The sequence below is a fragment of the Oreochromis aureus genome, linkage group 7 (genome assembly GCF_013358895.1).
Source record: "Oreochromis aureus strain Israel breed Guangdong linkage group 7, ZZ_aureus, whole genome shotgun sequence".
In the NCBI taxonomy this organism is placed as follows: Eukaryota; Metazoa; Chordata; class Actinopteri; order Cichliformes; family Cichlidae; genus Oreochromis; species Oreochromis aureus.
Window position 1 is genome coordinate 28001660 of NC_052948.1, and position 15011 is coordinate 28016670.

The 15011-nt window shown below is 43.2% G+C and overlaps 2 protein-coding genes across 2 annotated transcripts; one reads left to right on the plus strand and one right to left on the minus strand.

The window, feature by feature from the left end:
- The first annotated feature begins 1426 nt into the window (after positions 1-1426).
- Positions 1427-3721, plus strand: LOC116321289 (caspase-3-like). The gene is made up of 4 exons (XM_031741083.2): positions 1427-1699; positions 2476-2639; positions 2750-2876; positions 3252-3721. Exons 1-4 carry the CDS (start codon positions 1483-1485, stop codon positions 3563-3565), a joined length of 822 nt encoding a protein of 273 aa, XP_031596943.1. The 5' UTR covers positions 1427-1482; the 3' UTR covers positions 3566-3721.
- A 1797-nt stretch (positions 3722-5518) lies between these two features.
- Positions 5519-11441, minus strand: LOC116321418 (caspase-7-like). Its single transcript, XM_031741262.2, has 4 exons — positions 10898-11441; positions 9228-9391; positions 8991-9117; positions 5519-5891 (listed from the first exon to the last, which is right to left on the minus strand). The coding sequence occupies exons 1-4, from the start codon at positions 11091-11093 to the stop codon at positions 5635-5637; spliced, it is 744 nt and encodes a 247-aa protein (XP_031597122.1). The 5' UTR covers positions 11094-11441; the 3' UTR covers positions 5519-5634.
- Positions 11442-15011: the final 3570 nt, after the last annotated feature.

Consider the following 15011-nt stretch of genomic DNA (forward strand, 5'->3'; position numbering starts at 1 on the left):
GGGGAAAAGCCTGTTCTAACATTTGAGTCTAAGGCTTCTTTTCAGCACCTGACGGCTCTTTTTTTGCTTCTCATCCATAAACTCTCTCCATACTCTTTCGCATGATTCTTGCGTAGGTGGTAGAAGAGGTTTGTCGTGTTTGAGTCTGAGGTGGGGACCGGTTTCATGCATAATTTGCATAGTACAGTTTTCTGGTCCATGTCAGACTTTTATAACCAAACCATGTCCATGCTACCGAGGTAGCCCCTCGTTTAGAAATAAGGTCCTTGATTTGTTTTGACTGGTCCTTCTGCTTGTCATCATTTCAGTTTATTTTGAAAAATCTCAACAGGATCTTCAGCTTTATTGTGAAAGGTTTATGTGGAAAATAAACAAGCGGACGGCGAAGCCACACGATGGGTTTATAATAATAATAATAATAATGGATTGGATTTATATAGCGCTTTTCAAGGCACCCAAAGCGCTTTACAATGCCACTATTCATTCACTCTCACATTCACACACTGGTGGAGGCAAGCTATGGTTTACCATCATAAAAGCGTAAAAACAGTCGCTTGTCCGTCTGTAGTGTGGTTATTTTAAATATATGAGAAAGAGAGAACTTTAAGAAATTAATATGTTAATTTATATATTATATTATATATTATATTCACATCATCATCTGATATATATCATTATATCGAACAGCCCTAACGTCCGCTGTGAGGTTCCTGTACTAACAGAAGTTTGAGTTCCCGTTTAATGAGACAGATTTCAGAATTTCACCCACACTCGAGATCAAATTATGGAAATAAAACCAAACATGGTGGGCACCAAGATGCTAACTGTGGGGCTTCAGAAATGAGTGTGCTACATTGTACTAGATGCAGTCATCTTTTATTTACAGTCTGTTTGTCATCCTGTTAAATCCTATTTTTTCCTGGTGGCAGTTGGAGCAGCTGATTTTAAACCATCTGTCTGGAGTTTTCAGGAACACTGAAAGATTCAGAGGACCAAATAAACGCCACAGCCAGTGAAGTAGAAAAAGATAGAATAAAGTGGAAACACTCACCTTTATTCAGGTTTTTCTTTATTCACTCTTGCTTGGAGTGAAACAAACTTTATTTGTAAAGATGACAAACACAAATTTCACATTTTTAGTAAAGTGTTTTTATTAAAATCAAAAACCACAAAATGCTTTAAAAACTCCTTGATTGTTTTCAATTACTGCAGGAAAATGTTTGTCTGCCGTGAAAAATGATGACGTCATCCCTGAGTGGAACACACCTGGATTTCTGGCACAGCGAGAAAAAACAAAAAGTTGTGTAAGACTTGAGCACATAAGGCTGATAAGGCAGCAGAGGAAGTTCCAGGTAAGGTAAAGAGGTGTGGTCACACTTTTACAGCTCAGAGGCTTTAAAGTGCTTTCAATGCAGAGCCAGGAGCTTAAAGTCTGACAGACACTCACAGAGACAGAGCTAACCGGACCTCACCTACATCACCATGTCCCAGCAGAGACGACCAGTGGGTGGGAAGGCTGAGGTGAACCGGGCAGTGGTGGTGTCCGTGGCCGAGTTTTACCCCGGGGTGAAAATGGGGAACAGGGCCGGAGCGAAGAGGGACGCCAAGAGGCTCCACGGTACCCTCAGCAGGCGGGGTTTTAAGGTGGAATTGCACAGCGACCTCAGCGGCGCCGAAATCTACGAGCTGTTTGAGAAAGGTAACCAATCACATCACACTGAAAAGCCCACTTCCAACAATAAAAACAGGACGCAAACCATTCACACTTTATTTAAACACAGCACAGAGACAAAATGGGGGCGGGGCATCAGTGCCCACAGCAGGGGTCGTGTCTGTGAGTCCCGTTAATGCTGAAAACACGTGCAGGTTAGAGAAGCTCCTTTTGACTCCATAACTCACCTGAGTTCCAGACCATTACATCTGGAAACATCTGCAGCTTCACCTCCCTGACAGACACACGCAGCTTTAACATTACAGTCTGTGTGTCTCTGTGTGTGTGTGTGTCCAAACACACAGTCACACCTCTGTGCTATTTACAGGTAAAGGTGAGGCTTACACTGCCCTGACACTCATTGGTGATCTGTCAGCGCTGACTGACACATTTGTAATTATATAACGTGTGAGGATGTGATTATACGTGTGTGTTTTACAGAGATGGTGATTAAACACTGTTACAGCTGATTTCCACTCACAGATCAAACACAGGTCACACTCTTTTAAAATAAATAAGTAGGACAGCAGCGAGCATAGTGTACATAAAGTTTCATTAGTTTGAATCTTCTGCATGTGAACTTAAAGACAGGCTGGCTCCTGCTTCAGTGTTCCTGTTCCTCATGAGTAACCACTCTGTAGACGAGGCGTATGTGCATTGAGCACGTGCATACCTGCTGTCATGTATGCAGTGTTATGGCTGCTGTGAGATTGCTGACTGAGGGTCACTGACGGCACTTCGGCCTGTTTGTGTCTTTTCTGCAGAGAGCAGGCGGCCTGTGAAGGACTGCTTCCTGGCTGTCTTGTCGTCTCACGGGGAGGAGGACTGCGTGTTCGGAGCTGACGGGAAACCCGTCCGGCTGTCTCGAATCTTTGCATATTTTGACAACGAGTGCATGGAGAAAAAGGCCAAAGTGTTCCTCATACAGGTAGGTGGCAGAAGGGCGAGGACGACATGAGTTTAGGTCATGTTGAGGGAATGAAACAATCCGTTTTCCTCTGTGACACTGAGGTCATCCTCTTGATGCTGTCTCTGCAGGCGTGTCGGGGAGACGCTCTGGATGATGGAGTTGAGGTGGACTCGGCTGGTGACGCCACTGACTGCAGCTTCTCACTCCACCTCTCTGTTCCTGTAGATACAGCTGTGATGTATGCCACGCCCCCAGGTAAACACCAATCCTTCAACAGACCACCACCACTACCCTCTAAACCTCCTCAACAGCCACTCAGACCTCCTACTACCTGTAAATCCTCCCCAATGACTGCCGACCTCTAACTTCCTCCAAGGCCCGAACACTTTTCCAGCTGAGCCTGCAGAACCTCCTTCATGATGCCCAAACACATTAAAAAAAACCTCAGAGCTTCTTTGGTTGGCAGAAACATTTATATGATGGTTGATACAACAACACAAGTCCGACTCCAATTATGATAAATTGTGATTTTCTTTCTCAGTTATGTCCTCAGGAGCTCACAGCATTCTTCAGAGGTTCTACATGTTTAACCATGAAGGATTTCTGTTTACCTCCTCCTCTCTTCATCAGGTTACGGAGCCTTCATGAGCCTGCATGGATCTGTCTTCCTGCAGACGTTCTGCACGTTGTTGGAGGACGAGGCCCATCAGAAACTAGAGCTGACTCGCCTGATGACCCGCCTCTCCCACAGGGTGGCCTACACCTTCCAGGCCAAAGGTCGTGAGCTGGGTGGGAAGAAAGAGATGCCATGCTTCCTGACACGACTGACCAGAGAGGTGTTCCTGTCCTCAGAACCGGAGAGAGACGGAAAAGCAGCGGGAATCTCAGCCATGTTACTGGTCGGCACTGAGAGCACCAGAACGCGGACACCTTCCATCAGTTAGAACAAATCATGGCAGAGCGCATGGAGGAATGGAAATGATCTTGTTTTTGTGTGACGTCGTTCTGAAACTGTGTGAAGAAAATGTTTCGCATGTCCTGTACATACATCCATGTATACACTTCATTATTTATCTGCAAATACACAATGTTTGATACAATCACGGGTCGGCTTGGTCTATTTCCTGAACGTCCATTAGTGACAGGTGTAAATAATCACGTCTGACCCGGTAAACGAGTGTTGCTAGGACGATGTGGATGTCAACATCGTAAACACACTGGAGTCTGAGCTGGAAACCCTGCACACACACACACACACACACACACACACACACACACACACACACACACACACACACACACACACACACACACACACACAGCCACATACATGTTCTTTTTTACAGAGCGGTTGGTGAGATAGGTGGTTCTCTCAGTGCCCACTGCAGGGGTAACCTCTATGAGGCTCATTAATGCTGAATATATCTGCAGGTCAGGGAAGCTCTTTCTGATTGCAGTAGATGATGAATGAACCTCACTGAGATCCATAACTAAGTACATCCAACCCATCACATCTGAAAACATCTGGACTCTGTGAAGCAGAAACATGTCAGGAGAGCCAGGGAAGCGTCAGAGTTTCATCTGCTGTCTGTAGCTCTGCACTGACCTGCAGATGATTTTGTGGAGAGGTCTGTGAACTTGCTCTGCTCGTCTTTCCAAACCTGTGACGTTAGAGAACGAGGAGGATGATGTTTGTTTCACGCCTTCAGATTTTAATCTTGTGGTCAGAATAAACTCAGTATGTGACGGGAGCTTCTTTTTTTTTTTTTACCTTTGTGAATGTAACACTGGAACTATTTGGCTTCTAGAGCACCACTGAATATCCATGTAACGTGTCTAAGCTGTGAATGAAGAGGGTGTAATGATGTGATGGAGCTCGTGATGGAGCAGTTGTGGGGAGGTGAAACAGCTGAGTTCTGGGAAATGTGCTGTGTGTCAGACATGAATCATAAATGTTTTGCAGGTACTAAACTGAAAGTAGATCAAGGAAGGCCTCAGAACAAAACTGCTCCCATACCTCTGTGAGCGTAAACTTCCCAACCTGCTGACTGCTCATTCCAGGTCACATGATCTGATTGATTACACATTCAGTGATAACAGGTGTGGACTCTCAGACAGGAAGTACTCAAACCCAGACAGACTGACTTTATGTGATCCATTCAGGCACTCCCACACGTGTCTCTGTATGAGCACACACCTGCTGACTCAAGGAGATGACTCAGAAACATCAGGCTATAAATGATCATTCATTCTTCTGATGGATAAAGTGGAGCCTCCTGAATCAGGGTCAAATGTTCATTATCTCCACCTAAGATTCCCATAACTCAGTCCTCTAAGAGGACAAAACACGTGAAATGTAAATCCAGCCTGACCCTGGAGGTTGACTGGTCACCTGTTAACAGATGTAAAGCTCAAACCCTCACCTGGTTTCTGGTTTAAGTGCTTAAACATGTGACTCATCCGCAGCTGAACCCTCACACTGCTGATGAGGAGGTTAAAACTCTTAAATTAATGTTTATACCGACCTGTTAGACTCACATATGCAGTAGATCTTAGATTTTATTGTTAAATATACGACGTTGTTCTTCAGACTGACACTTTAGTTTAGGAATAATTTTTTTCTTCAACCAACAATTCAAGATTTATTTTTAATGTTTCAGTACAAGAGTAGAAATTTTTAAGCACTAAAAATGATTTCTGCACCAATTCTAAATGTGCTGTTTTTTATTATTAAAAACTACCTGCGGTTCATTTCTGATACTCAGTTATTTGTTCATATTCAGATGTATTTATCAAAGTAAAAATAAATGCAGATATAAAAATGTGTGACTATGTGGATAATGAGTGAATAAGTGAATAAATAACCTTCATAAATGAGAAAACAAGCTCCAGTTTATTGCAGTCACATTAAAGTTGATCAATGAACAGCAGAAATTTGTGAAACTTCTCAAGAAATTTTCAGCCTTATGGTGACACAACATCTTCAAGAACTTTAGGAAAACCTTTCCCAGGATCAGAGATCTGCAGTCTTGGCTTCTCTCTCTGACTCTGAGGATAGGAACACCTCTCTGGTCAGTCGTGTCAGAAAGCACGGCATCTCTTTCTTCCCGCCCAGCTCACGACCTTTGGCCTGGAAGGTGTAGGCCACCCTGTGGGAGAGGCGGGTCATCAGGCGAGTCAGCTCTAGTTTCTGATGGGCCTCGTCCTCCAACAACGTGCAGAACGTCTGCAGGAAGACAGATCCAAGCGGGCTCATGAAGGCTCCGTAACCTGATGGAGAGAGGAGGAGGTAAACAGAGATACTGGTCTCTGGACCATGGTGAAAAATCTGGAGATTGCTGAATCAGACAAATGTCACCACCAGGTGTCATAAATGAAGAGGTTCTGTGGTCTCTTCAAAGGTGTTATGGTTTTCAAAGAAGGTTCTGTAGAGTTTTGACAAGACTACTACTTCAGTTGTCAGGAAAAGGTTCTAAAGGTCCTCACAGAGTTGTAGGATTCACTGAGGAAGTTGCACTGGTAATTTAAGTTTAAGGGCTCCTGGAGAAAGGACCTTGTGGAGATTTGACTGGTCAGTGAGAAGGTTCAAGGACCTCTGGTAGGCTGGTTATGGTCAGAGAGATTTAAAAAGCTGCTTGAAAAGTGAACTTATTTTTTTTGTTTTGTTTTGTTGTAACTGAGGAAGTTCTAATAATATTTAGGATGGAGAAGGTCACCTAGATTCAGTTAGGAATGTGTAGGGTCATTAAAGAAGTTCAAGGGCTTTGTAGTCATTGTGGAGCCTCTAAGCGTAGTTTATGAGGTTTCAGTATAAGTTTTGAGGGATCTTTAGGATGCTGTAGCAGTCACTGAGGAAGTTTTATGATCACAGAAAAGGTTCAATAGATTCTTTAGAAGATTTTACGTGTCAGGTGGTTTGAGATTTATTTAAGAGATCCTATTATAAATCCTATTATAAATATATTATAAAATCTCCTATGGGTGTTTTTGTGGTAACTGAGGAGTTTCTAGGAGTAGTTAGGAGGTTTGAGGGGTATTTTAGGTGCTCATAGAACAGACCAAATAGTCAAGATCCTCAAAGGTCACTGGACAGGTATGAAGAAATGTTCAAAATGGTTTTAGATGTCACTGAGGAGGTTCTGCAGGTACATTTGGTTATTTGATTGTTCTAGAGATGATTTGGTGAGGTTTGTTTTAGTTGTCATAAAAGACAAACCATAGTGATGATCAGAGATGGGCAGTAACGCGTTACTGTAATCTGATTACTTTTTTCAAGTAACGAGTAATCTAACATTACACCGTAATCTAAACAGATTACGGTGATCTAAACGGTGTTTAGATTACCGTTACTGTCCCGTAGGAACGCTGCGTTACTGCATTATAAAACCGTGATTTTTTGCGAGAATGTCTCATGACAGTGACGTAAGCGAGTGCGACGTTCCTGACAACAGCTGTCTGCAGATCAACAATGGATAATATATCGAGTGCGGGAGAGAGTATGAGCGTGCAGCGTTTAAAGCGTGGAAGTACTGACCTTATTTTGAGTTTGATTCCATAAAAAGTGACAAAAACATTAGTGTCTGTTGTGCGTGGGAAGAAAACTTCTTTTTACAGCGAAAAAACCCCCTAAACTTCCAAGCAAGCAGCGAGTGCGCTAGGACTGTAATGGGAAATTCACAGAGAAACTCGCGGATTCTTCCACTGACCGCTGCAGCACACCTGCACCAGGGTAAACCTCCGCCTGCCCCAGTCCTGCTTTACAGGTGAAAATAGAGCAACAGGACCGCTAGTCTTTGATTTTATTTATTTTCTGCTGTGTTTTACTTGCATCTATTTGAAAGAGTGAGTGTAAACACAAAAAATATTTTATTTTATGTGCTGGAATGTGCAGAAAATAGGTTTAAATGTTAAACAAATTTCTTCCAGTCAGAGAATGTTGCATATAATTAAGTTTTTGCTTGATGCATAAAGTTAAAAGATTTAACGTTTTAAAAAGATACGTTTCCATTTGATTACATTTTGTATGATGGATTATGCAGAAAAAGTAGAATTGGGCTGAAAGATCTATCGCTTTATCACCTATTCAGGTTGTAAATCGTGTTTTTAAAAAGTAACTAACTAAGTAACTAAGTAATTAATTACTTTTGAAAATAAGTAATCAGTAAAGTAACGGGATTACTTTTTGGGGGAAGTAATCAGTAATTAGTAACTGATTACTTTTTCAAGTAACTTGACCAACACTGGTGATGATGGAGGAGCTCTGAGAGTTTGTTTGACAGATTTCAGTAGTCATTGAGGAGGTGGGCACTTTTGTGGCAGGTGAGGAGATTCCATGAACAGTTAAAATGATTTCAGTAGTTATAAAGGAGGTTAATGGGTAGTATAGATAGGGCTGTTCGATATAACGATATATATCGGATGACGATAGAAAAACGTCTATCGTTTCATTTTACGCTATCGTTTGTTTCGTGGTGTCGCAAAATAAACTGTTTACGGCAATATTTTTTCATTATTTTGATGGTCACTGTAGTGGCTATATTAATTTCCTAAAGTTCTCTCTTTCTCTTATGTTTAATATAACCACACTACAGACGGACAAGCGCTTGTTTTTATGCGTTGTCGTTAGCAACAACGACGGTAAAACCACCTCGTGTCCGCTTGTTTATTTTCCACATAAACCTTTCACAATAAAGCTCAAGATCCTGTTGAGACTTTTCAAAATAAACTGAATCACCTGAAAGATGCAGAGTATTTACGGATGAGAAGCAAAAAAGAGCCGTCAGGTGCTAAAAAATAAACCTTAGACTCAAACGTTAGAACAGGCTTTTCCCCGCAGCACGCTGTGTAATAAATACTCACAAAGAAAACAGCGGCTGTTACAGCCTATGTCTAAAAATGTATAGTTTCATGCATCAGTTAAAACACTCGACTCCAGGTACGCGACGCCCAGCTGGAAACACTTCACGCAAGTCGAGCTGCCCGAGATTCACAGAATTTACAGAAAATGTTACATTTTTGTGATTTATATCGTTATCGGACGATAGATGTCTTAATATCGGGATATGAGATTTTGGTCATATCGCACAGCCCTAAGTATAGAAGATTTCTGTGGTTACTAACGAGGTTTAGAAGTCCTTTGGTAGGCCTTAAAAGTCCCCGAAGAGATGTGATCATATTGCAAGTGTTATAGTTGTTATAAAGAAGGTTTAAGTTCTATGTTTCATGGTAACTGTGGAGGTTCTAGGGACGGATAAAATGGTTAAGCTGCCTGTCAGGCAGGAGGTTTGAAGGGTAGTTTAGGAGGTCTGAGTGTCCGCTGAGGAGGTTTAGAGGGTAGTGGTGGTGGTCTGTTGAAGGATTGGTGTTTACCTGGGGGCGTGGCATACATCACAGCTGTATCTACAGGAGCAGAGAGGTGGAGAGAGAAGTTGCAGTCGGTGGCATCACCGGCCGAGTCCACCTCCACTCCATCATCCAGAGCGTCTCCCCGACACGCCTGCAGAGACAGCATCGAGAGGATGACCTCAGCATCACAGAAGGAAATTGATTGTTTTATTCCCTCAACAAGACCTAAACTCATGTCGTCCTCGCCCTTCTGCCACCTACCTGTATGAAAAACACTTTGGCTTTATTCTCCATGCACTCGTTGTCAAAATATGCGAAGATTCGAGACAGCCGGACGGGTTTCCCGTCAGCTCCGAATACGCAGTCCTCCTCCCCGTGAGACGAAAAGACAGCCAGGAAGCAGTCCTTCACAGGCCGCCTGCTCTCTGCAGAAAAGACACAAACAGGCCGAAGTGCCGTCAGTGACCCTCAGTCAGCAATCTCACAGCAGCCATAACACTGCATACATGACAGCAGGTATGCACGTGCTCAATGCACATACGCCTCGTCTACAGAGTGGTTACTCATGAGGAACAGGAACACTGAAGCAAAAGCCAGCCTGTCTTTATTTTTTTATTACTATCTAATAAGCTGTTAGTAATTAAATAGGTGTTAAAGTGCAATTCCTCTGACATCTAGCAGTTTCAGCAGGGAGTCTGTCCCCATAGACTTCCATGTTAAAACTAATAAACCCATACCTGTTTAAACTGGATTAAGGCTTAAAGTGTGCATTATTAGGGCCGTGGCCTCTTTGACTGACAGGTGGATGGTGACACAGGGGGCTGTCGCTGCTAGCTATCTGCTAGCTTCACCTCAGCTAACTGAAGTGCAAAAGCAGCCCAGCATAGCCAGGCTTTCTCTCTTTTAGCTGGATTAAATCCAGTCTGAGTTTACTGGCATCACAACGGCTGTTACTGGTTAAGGCATGCATGACGTGACTCTGCACAAAGCAAACATTATCAGTGGTGAAAGAGCTCTGAAGATTATAAAAATACAGCATCAAATACAGAGCTGGTGCTACTGTAAGATCAGTGATTAGATACTTTATTGATCCCGTATGGGAAATTGTTAAATGAGCCAACACACCTGGGCTACGTGACCAGTAGTCAGTCATGTGATTGTTCAGATAAGATAAACTTACGATGAACTTTTGTTTTGATGTTGGAGTGAATAAATGATCCACCTTGCCCATCCTGTGAGAAGCAGGTTCTCTCAGTAACGAGACCAACATTCCTCCTGAGGGGAGGTTCAAGCCTGGAGCTGCTGAATGGCACAGTGAGCTGCTCACAGACACTCTACAGTCAGCTGATCATTCACCTCATCACGCCATGATTCAATTTGCCCTCCGGCCTGCAGCTGTTTGGGTCTTTAATATGTAATAATATAAATAATATAAAACATGGATTCATCCATCAGTATATTCTTCTTCTCTCTTTAATGTATTAGAGCTGGCACTCGTCTCATGGTGCTCAGAGTTGAAAATAAATAAATCCAAAAATCCATAGAGCAATAAATAAATGTCCAGAGCTCGCTGTTCCAGAGTCAGATGCAGGTTTGCACACCTAAGCTGCGCTGTCACAGAGAAAAGAGGCTTTCTCCTTTAGACCGCTGCTGCCGTGAACTTTAACCTTTGACCTGCTAACCGAGGCATGCAGGGCCAATAAGCATCTAACTGAGATGACTTTGCTGGGAAATTTGTACGTGTGAAAGCTGCAGATCTGCTCAGAGCTCTGCGTTTACACAGGCGCTCTCACCTGCTGATCAGCAGCACCTGGTTACCTGTGAGATGAGTGAGGCTGGACATACAGTATTCACGCCCTGCACATGAGCTCATGCCCGCTGCAGGTGATTTATCCTTCAAACCACACATGATGCTTCCATGGAAATGTTACCTTGCACAAACAGCTCGTAGATTTCGTCACCGCTCAGGTCGCTGTGCAGCTCCACTTCGAAGCCCCGCCTGCTGAGGGTGCCGTGGAGTCTCTTGGCGTCTTTCTGGGCTCCGGCCCTGTCCCCCAGACTCACGCCGGGGTCAAACTGGGCCATGTACACCACCACCGCGCGGTTACTCCCTGCTCCGGCATCCATCGCGCATCTGTTAGCTCTCCACCTGCAGCAGGTGTGAAGGTTCAACCCCGCCGTCTGGCACACCTGACAGAATGGTGGACTGCCCTGGACAGGTGTTGAACAACTATGTTTTTTCCTTTCCTGCAGGTAACGCTGGTCACGATGCCCTCAGCTGTTTGAGTTTCACAATGAGTCAACACTCGCCTGCTGACCATAAATCCATCAGTTTGACAGCAGTGACGTGGCCCAGCACGCTGCTAGGAATCAGCTACACCTGCAGGTCAAAGGTCAAGATGTGTCCTTCGGCCTGTGAGCAGCACAACTCACACATGAAAGGCGTGAGCTGAGTGCCTGTGATGTGTGATCTGAGAACAGCAGATTAGATGTGCTTCACTGTAATCTGAGATTAGCAGAAATGAAAATCTCAGTACAATTTATCATCTTTCCTCAGAGATTTATGATATTATAAACTTTAAATTAAACTTTAATATAAACTTTAGCCCTAATTTTAAGGTTTTTTAATCACTGACTGATAAACAATGGTTGAATTTTTTACAGTTTTATCATCTAAGACAAAAAATTAAAAATTAGCAAAAAATAACCTGCAGTGGAGTTTTCTTTTTTTCTTTTCTGTATTCTTACACTGCACTGACAGTTGATCCATTTTGGAAATGTGCATAAACTGCCATAAATCACTGGGACAGTCAGGTTTTTTAACTGATTTTTACTTTTTTTTTATGAAAAATTTTATTTAATCTTAGAAAGTATCTGGGGTTATTTCTTGATACAATACTCACCAAAAGACTCAAAAACAACACAAACTTCCACAAATCTACTACAAACTGGACCTGGGAACAATATGCTTATTTGCACTTTTTGCATCTTGCACGTGTCTTCGTCCTCTTGTTTACAATATCCTGACCATAACTTTGTATTGTCTCTGTCCTTTCTTTGTGTATTGTTCATAGATATAGTTCGTAATAGTACCTTTTTAGCTCCTAATTTTACCCCAAATTAGACTTTTTTTTTATTTGTAATTTCTGGTTTTTAAAGACCTTGAATCTTGAATCTACATGGCATATCAGTGGGAGAAATGTTTCATCATCATCCAGGTGACTTCTTCAGTCTCAGCTGACAGCAGATTTCCAACCTTATAAACAGTACATGTGCATAATGACTGAAACTAGCACCACTGACTAACAATATGAGGTCAGTTTATGGTCATTCATATGCAAATTGTCATGACCATTGATCAGTGGTCATGAGCACATTCACAGAGAGTTGGCTGCAATCACAGCATTGTAAGATGGTGAAAGATGAACCCTTAGGCTCCCTTCTCAGTCCAGAGATGGTCTTTCCTTTGAAAGAAAAAGTGAAAGTCAGTTTCAGTGAAGTGGAATCAAGTTTACTTTACTGCTATCAGGACGTCTTTGAGCTCTCACCAGGACGTCTGCACATCTTTGTTCTCCATGATCTATGGCGCCCTCCAGAGGTCAGGTGATGGAAGAGCTTCATTGATGACATTACCCCCTCCACCCTCCATGATTGTGCTTCGGGTGGAGGCCTCGTGCTGTTTAAATCGACCTCTTCCTCCCCAGTGTAGCTCGTATAGGGTTTCCTGTCCATGATCACAGGGTTTTTACCTGACAGCATAAAGCAGCGTGATTTGGCTGATGTACCTGCAGCTGTGTGGATTGTGTTCAGGCCCAGATTATTGGGAGTAAAGGTCTTTCCTTCAAGCTCCTCTGCCGGGTCTTTGTCAGAACAGGGTGACACAGGAAACTCTTACCTGCTCAGAGAGCACTGGGCACCTTCCAGGGCATGACTGCACCTAAAACAGCAGCAAGTCAAACCTCGGAAATATTTGGTGAGTGATGTTCATGTAATGGTCCAGCAGCGGCTCTGAGTTTGGAGGAAACGTAATTAACAAGTTTATCATGGCTGATTTCAGTCCAGCAGGTTCAGGTATTCATGGACTCGCTCATCTTCGTCCTCATCTGGGTGTTCAGATAAACGTGTCCCAGGAACTGGACCAGGACTCAAAGATTCCAGAGGGAGCGGGGATCATGATCGCATTCCTGGTTCCTGTGAACCAGTGTGAACTTTCATTCCAGTTAACCACCTGCCAGCTGTGTTCTGGTCTAATTTCTACTCCAATGTGGAATCAGTCGTGTACCATAAGCTGCTGGTGTCTGCAGGTGGAGGCCGCCTCCGTCTCTGCCCTGCCACATCTTCCTCCGCCTTTAACAAGCGAGCTGGACTCACAGCTGGAAGAAGCTGCTTCCTGGTTGAGCTTTTGAATCTGGAAGTGCTGTGCAACACTGCAAACATTGGTACTGATCCAATACCAAGCAAACTAAGAGCAGTATTACTGATACTGATACTTTTAACTAGCTTATGTAGGGGTGTCATTATTTATGAGCTTTTTCTTTTTTCTTTTACATCTGCCAAATTCTGAACACATTTTAATTAACACTAAACAACGACAGCATTGTGATTTTTACTACTCACAATAATTGGTTAACATTTTTCTTACATATTGATGCTGTGTGTTTTGGAGAACTGGGGTGTAAATGTGCCCGTCTTTAAAGGTCAGGGTCTGTTGTTTAAATGTGCTAAAGGCTGCAAACGATTGACGTTTATTCTTTCATAAAAAGATTAAAACATTTATTTAACACAGCTCAGTGGGATACAGTGGGGTTGGATTCATTGGTGATTCTAAATGCCTGTAGGTGTGAATGTAAGTGATTGGCTCAAGCCCCACCCCCCATGACCATGAATTGCAGAAGACAATGTAGGTATGGGTGGGCAGTGGGATACGTACTGGTCTTTGAGAAACAAAGCATGGATCCGATACTGGTACCAGTGTTGGTATCGATATGCTCAATATTTAGATCCATCTGCCCGCCTCTAACCAAACACAGATTTACAGGAATCTTACCTTCAGGAAGCATCCATGTTTTTCCTTACAACCTCACGGAGAGGAGCCACATTTCTAAAGAACATTCATGACGTTTTTTACCTTCCTGTGAACGCAGTTACAGATATGTTAATGTTTTAATGACTTTAATCTCAGAAAACAGCAGAGCTCTTTAAATTTGTGTTTCTGTACAGATTATAATTTTACAAGGAAAACATCTTTTTAACTTTTGATGACTTTAATCTACCTTTTTTGTCACCTGCCACCGTTAATGCTGGGCTTACACTGTGCGATTTTTGGCCCATTTTGAGCCGATTTTTGAGTCGTGCGACCGTTTTGGTGATCGGCCCGAGTTTGGCCTTCATCGTGCGTCGTGCATCGTGTAGTATACATGGGGTAACGAGAAGCGATTAACACCTCACGACCAGCTCCCGATCATCAATCGCTTGGTCGGGAGGATTTCAAACCTGTTTGAAATCCTCACGACCGACGAGGGTGTCACCGCAGCCGCTCACACTGCGCACGCGCAAACACATAAACGTCGGTGAAAAAGACGGAGTAGCACAGCAGTGCAGCGTGTGATCTGGACACAAGCGATGGAGGCACTTGTAGAACTTTGGAAAGCTCATCCGAGCCTTTTCAATGTGGCCTCACAAAATTATCACGACCACAACAACCGTGAAAATAGTTGGATTTACACTGCTGCTCAATCACAGCTGCCTGATCAATGTTTTTCATTAGCAATTTAGTAAAGTTGATGATGGTGGTGTGTGTCTGTGTGAGTGAAAGACAGAGAGGGAGAGCGAGTGACAGATTTTCTGTTATAACCTTCATTTTATGGACGCACAGTGTGAGCACTCAGGTCACATCAGAGCATCGGGCCGTATAGTGTGAGACCCTGCATCGTGACCTGCGAACTTATAACCCCTGCGAGTCAATCGTACAGTTTGAGCAGAAGCTGAATAACGCGACTGAAAAAAATCGCAGTGTATGCCCAGCATAAAGTGTGGCACAGCTTA

Coding starts and splice junctions, on each gene's coding strand:
- LOC116321289 (XM_031741083.2), top strand. CDS start 1,483: ATGTCCCAGCAGAGACGACCAGTGGGTGGGAAGGCTGAGGTGAACCGG. Junction 1,700..2,475: donor CTACGAGCTGTTTGAGAAAG/GTAACCAATCAC, acceptor TCTTTTCTGCAG/AGAGCAGGCGGCCTGTGAAG. Junction 2,877..3,251: donor GATGTATGCCACGCCCCCAG/GTAAACACCAAT, acceptor TCTCTTCATCAG/GTTACGGAGCCTTCATGAGC.
- LOC116321418 (XM_031741262.2), bottom strand. CDS start 11,093: ATGGATGCCGGAGCAGGGAGTAACCGCGCGGTGGTGGTGTACATGGCC. Junction 9,392..10,897: donor CTACGAGCTGTTTGTGCAAG/GTAACATTTCCA, acceptor TCTTTTCTGCAG/AGAGCAGGCGGCCTGTGAAG. Junction 9,118..9,227: donor CCAAAGTGTTTTTCATACAG/GTAGGTGGCAGA, acceptor CTGTCTCTGCAG/GCGTGTCGGGGAGACGCTCT.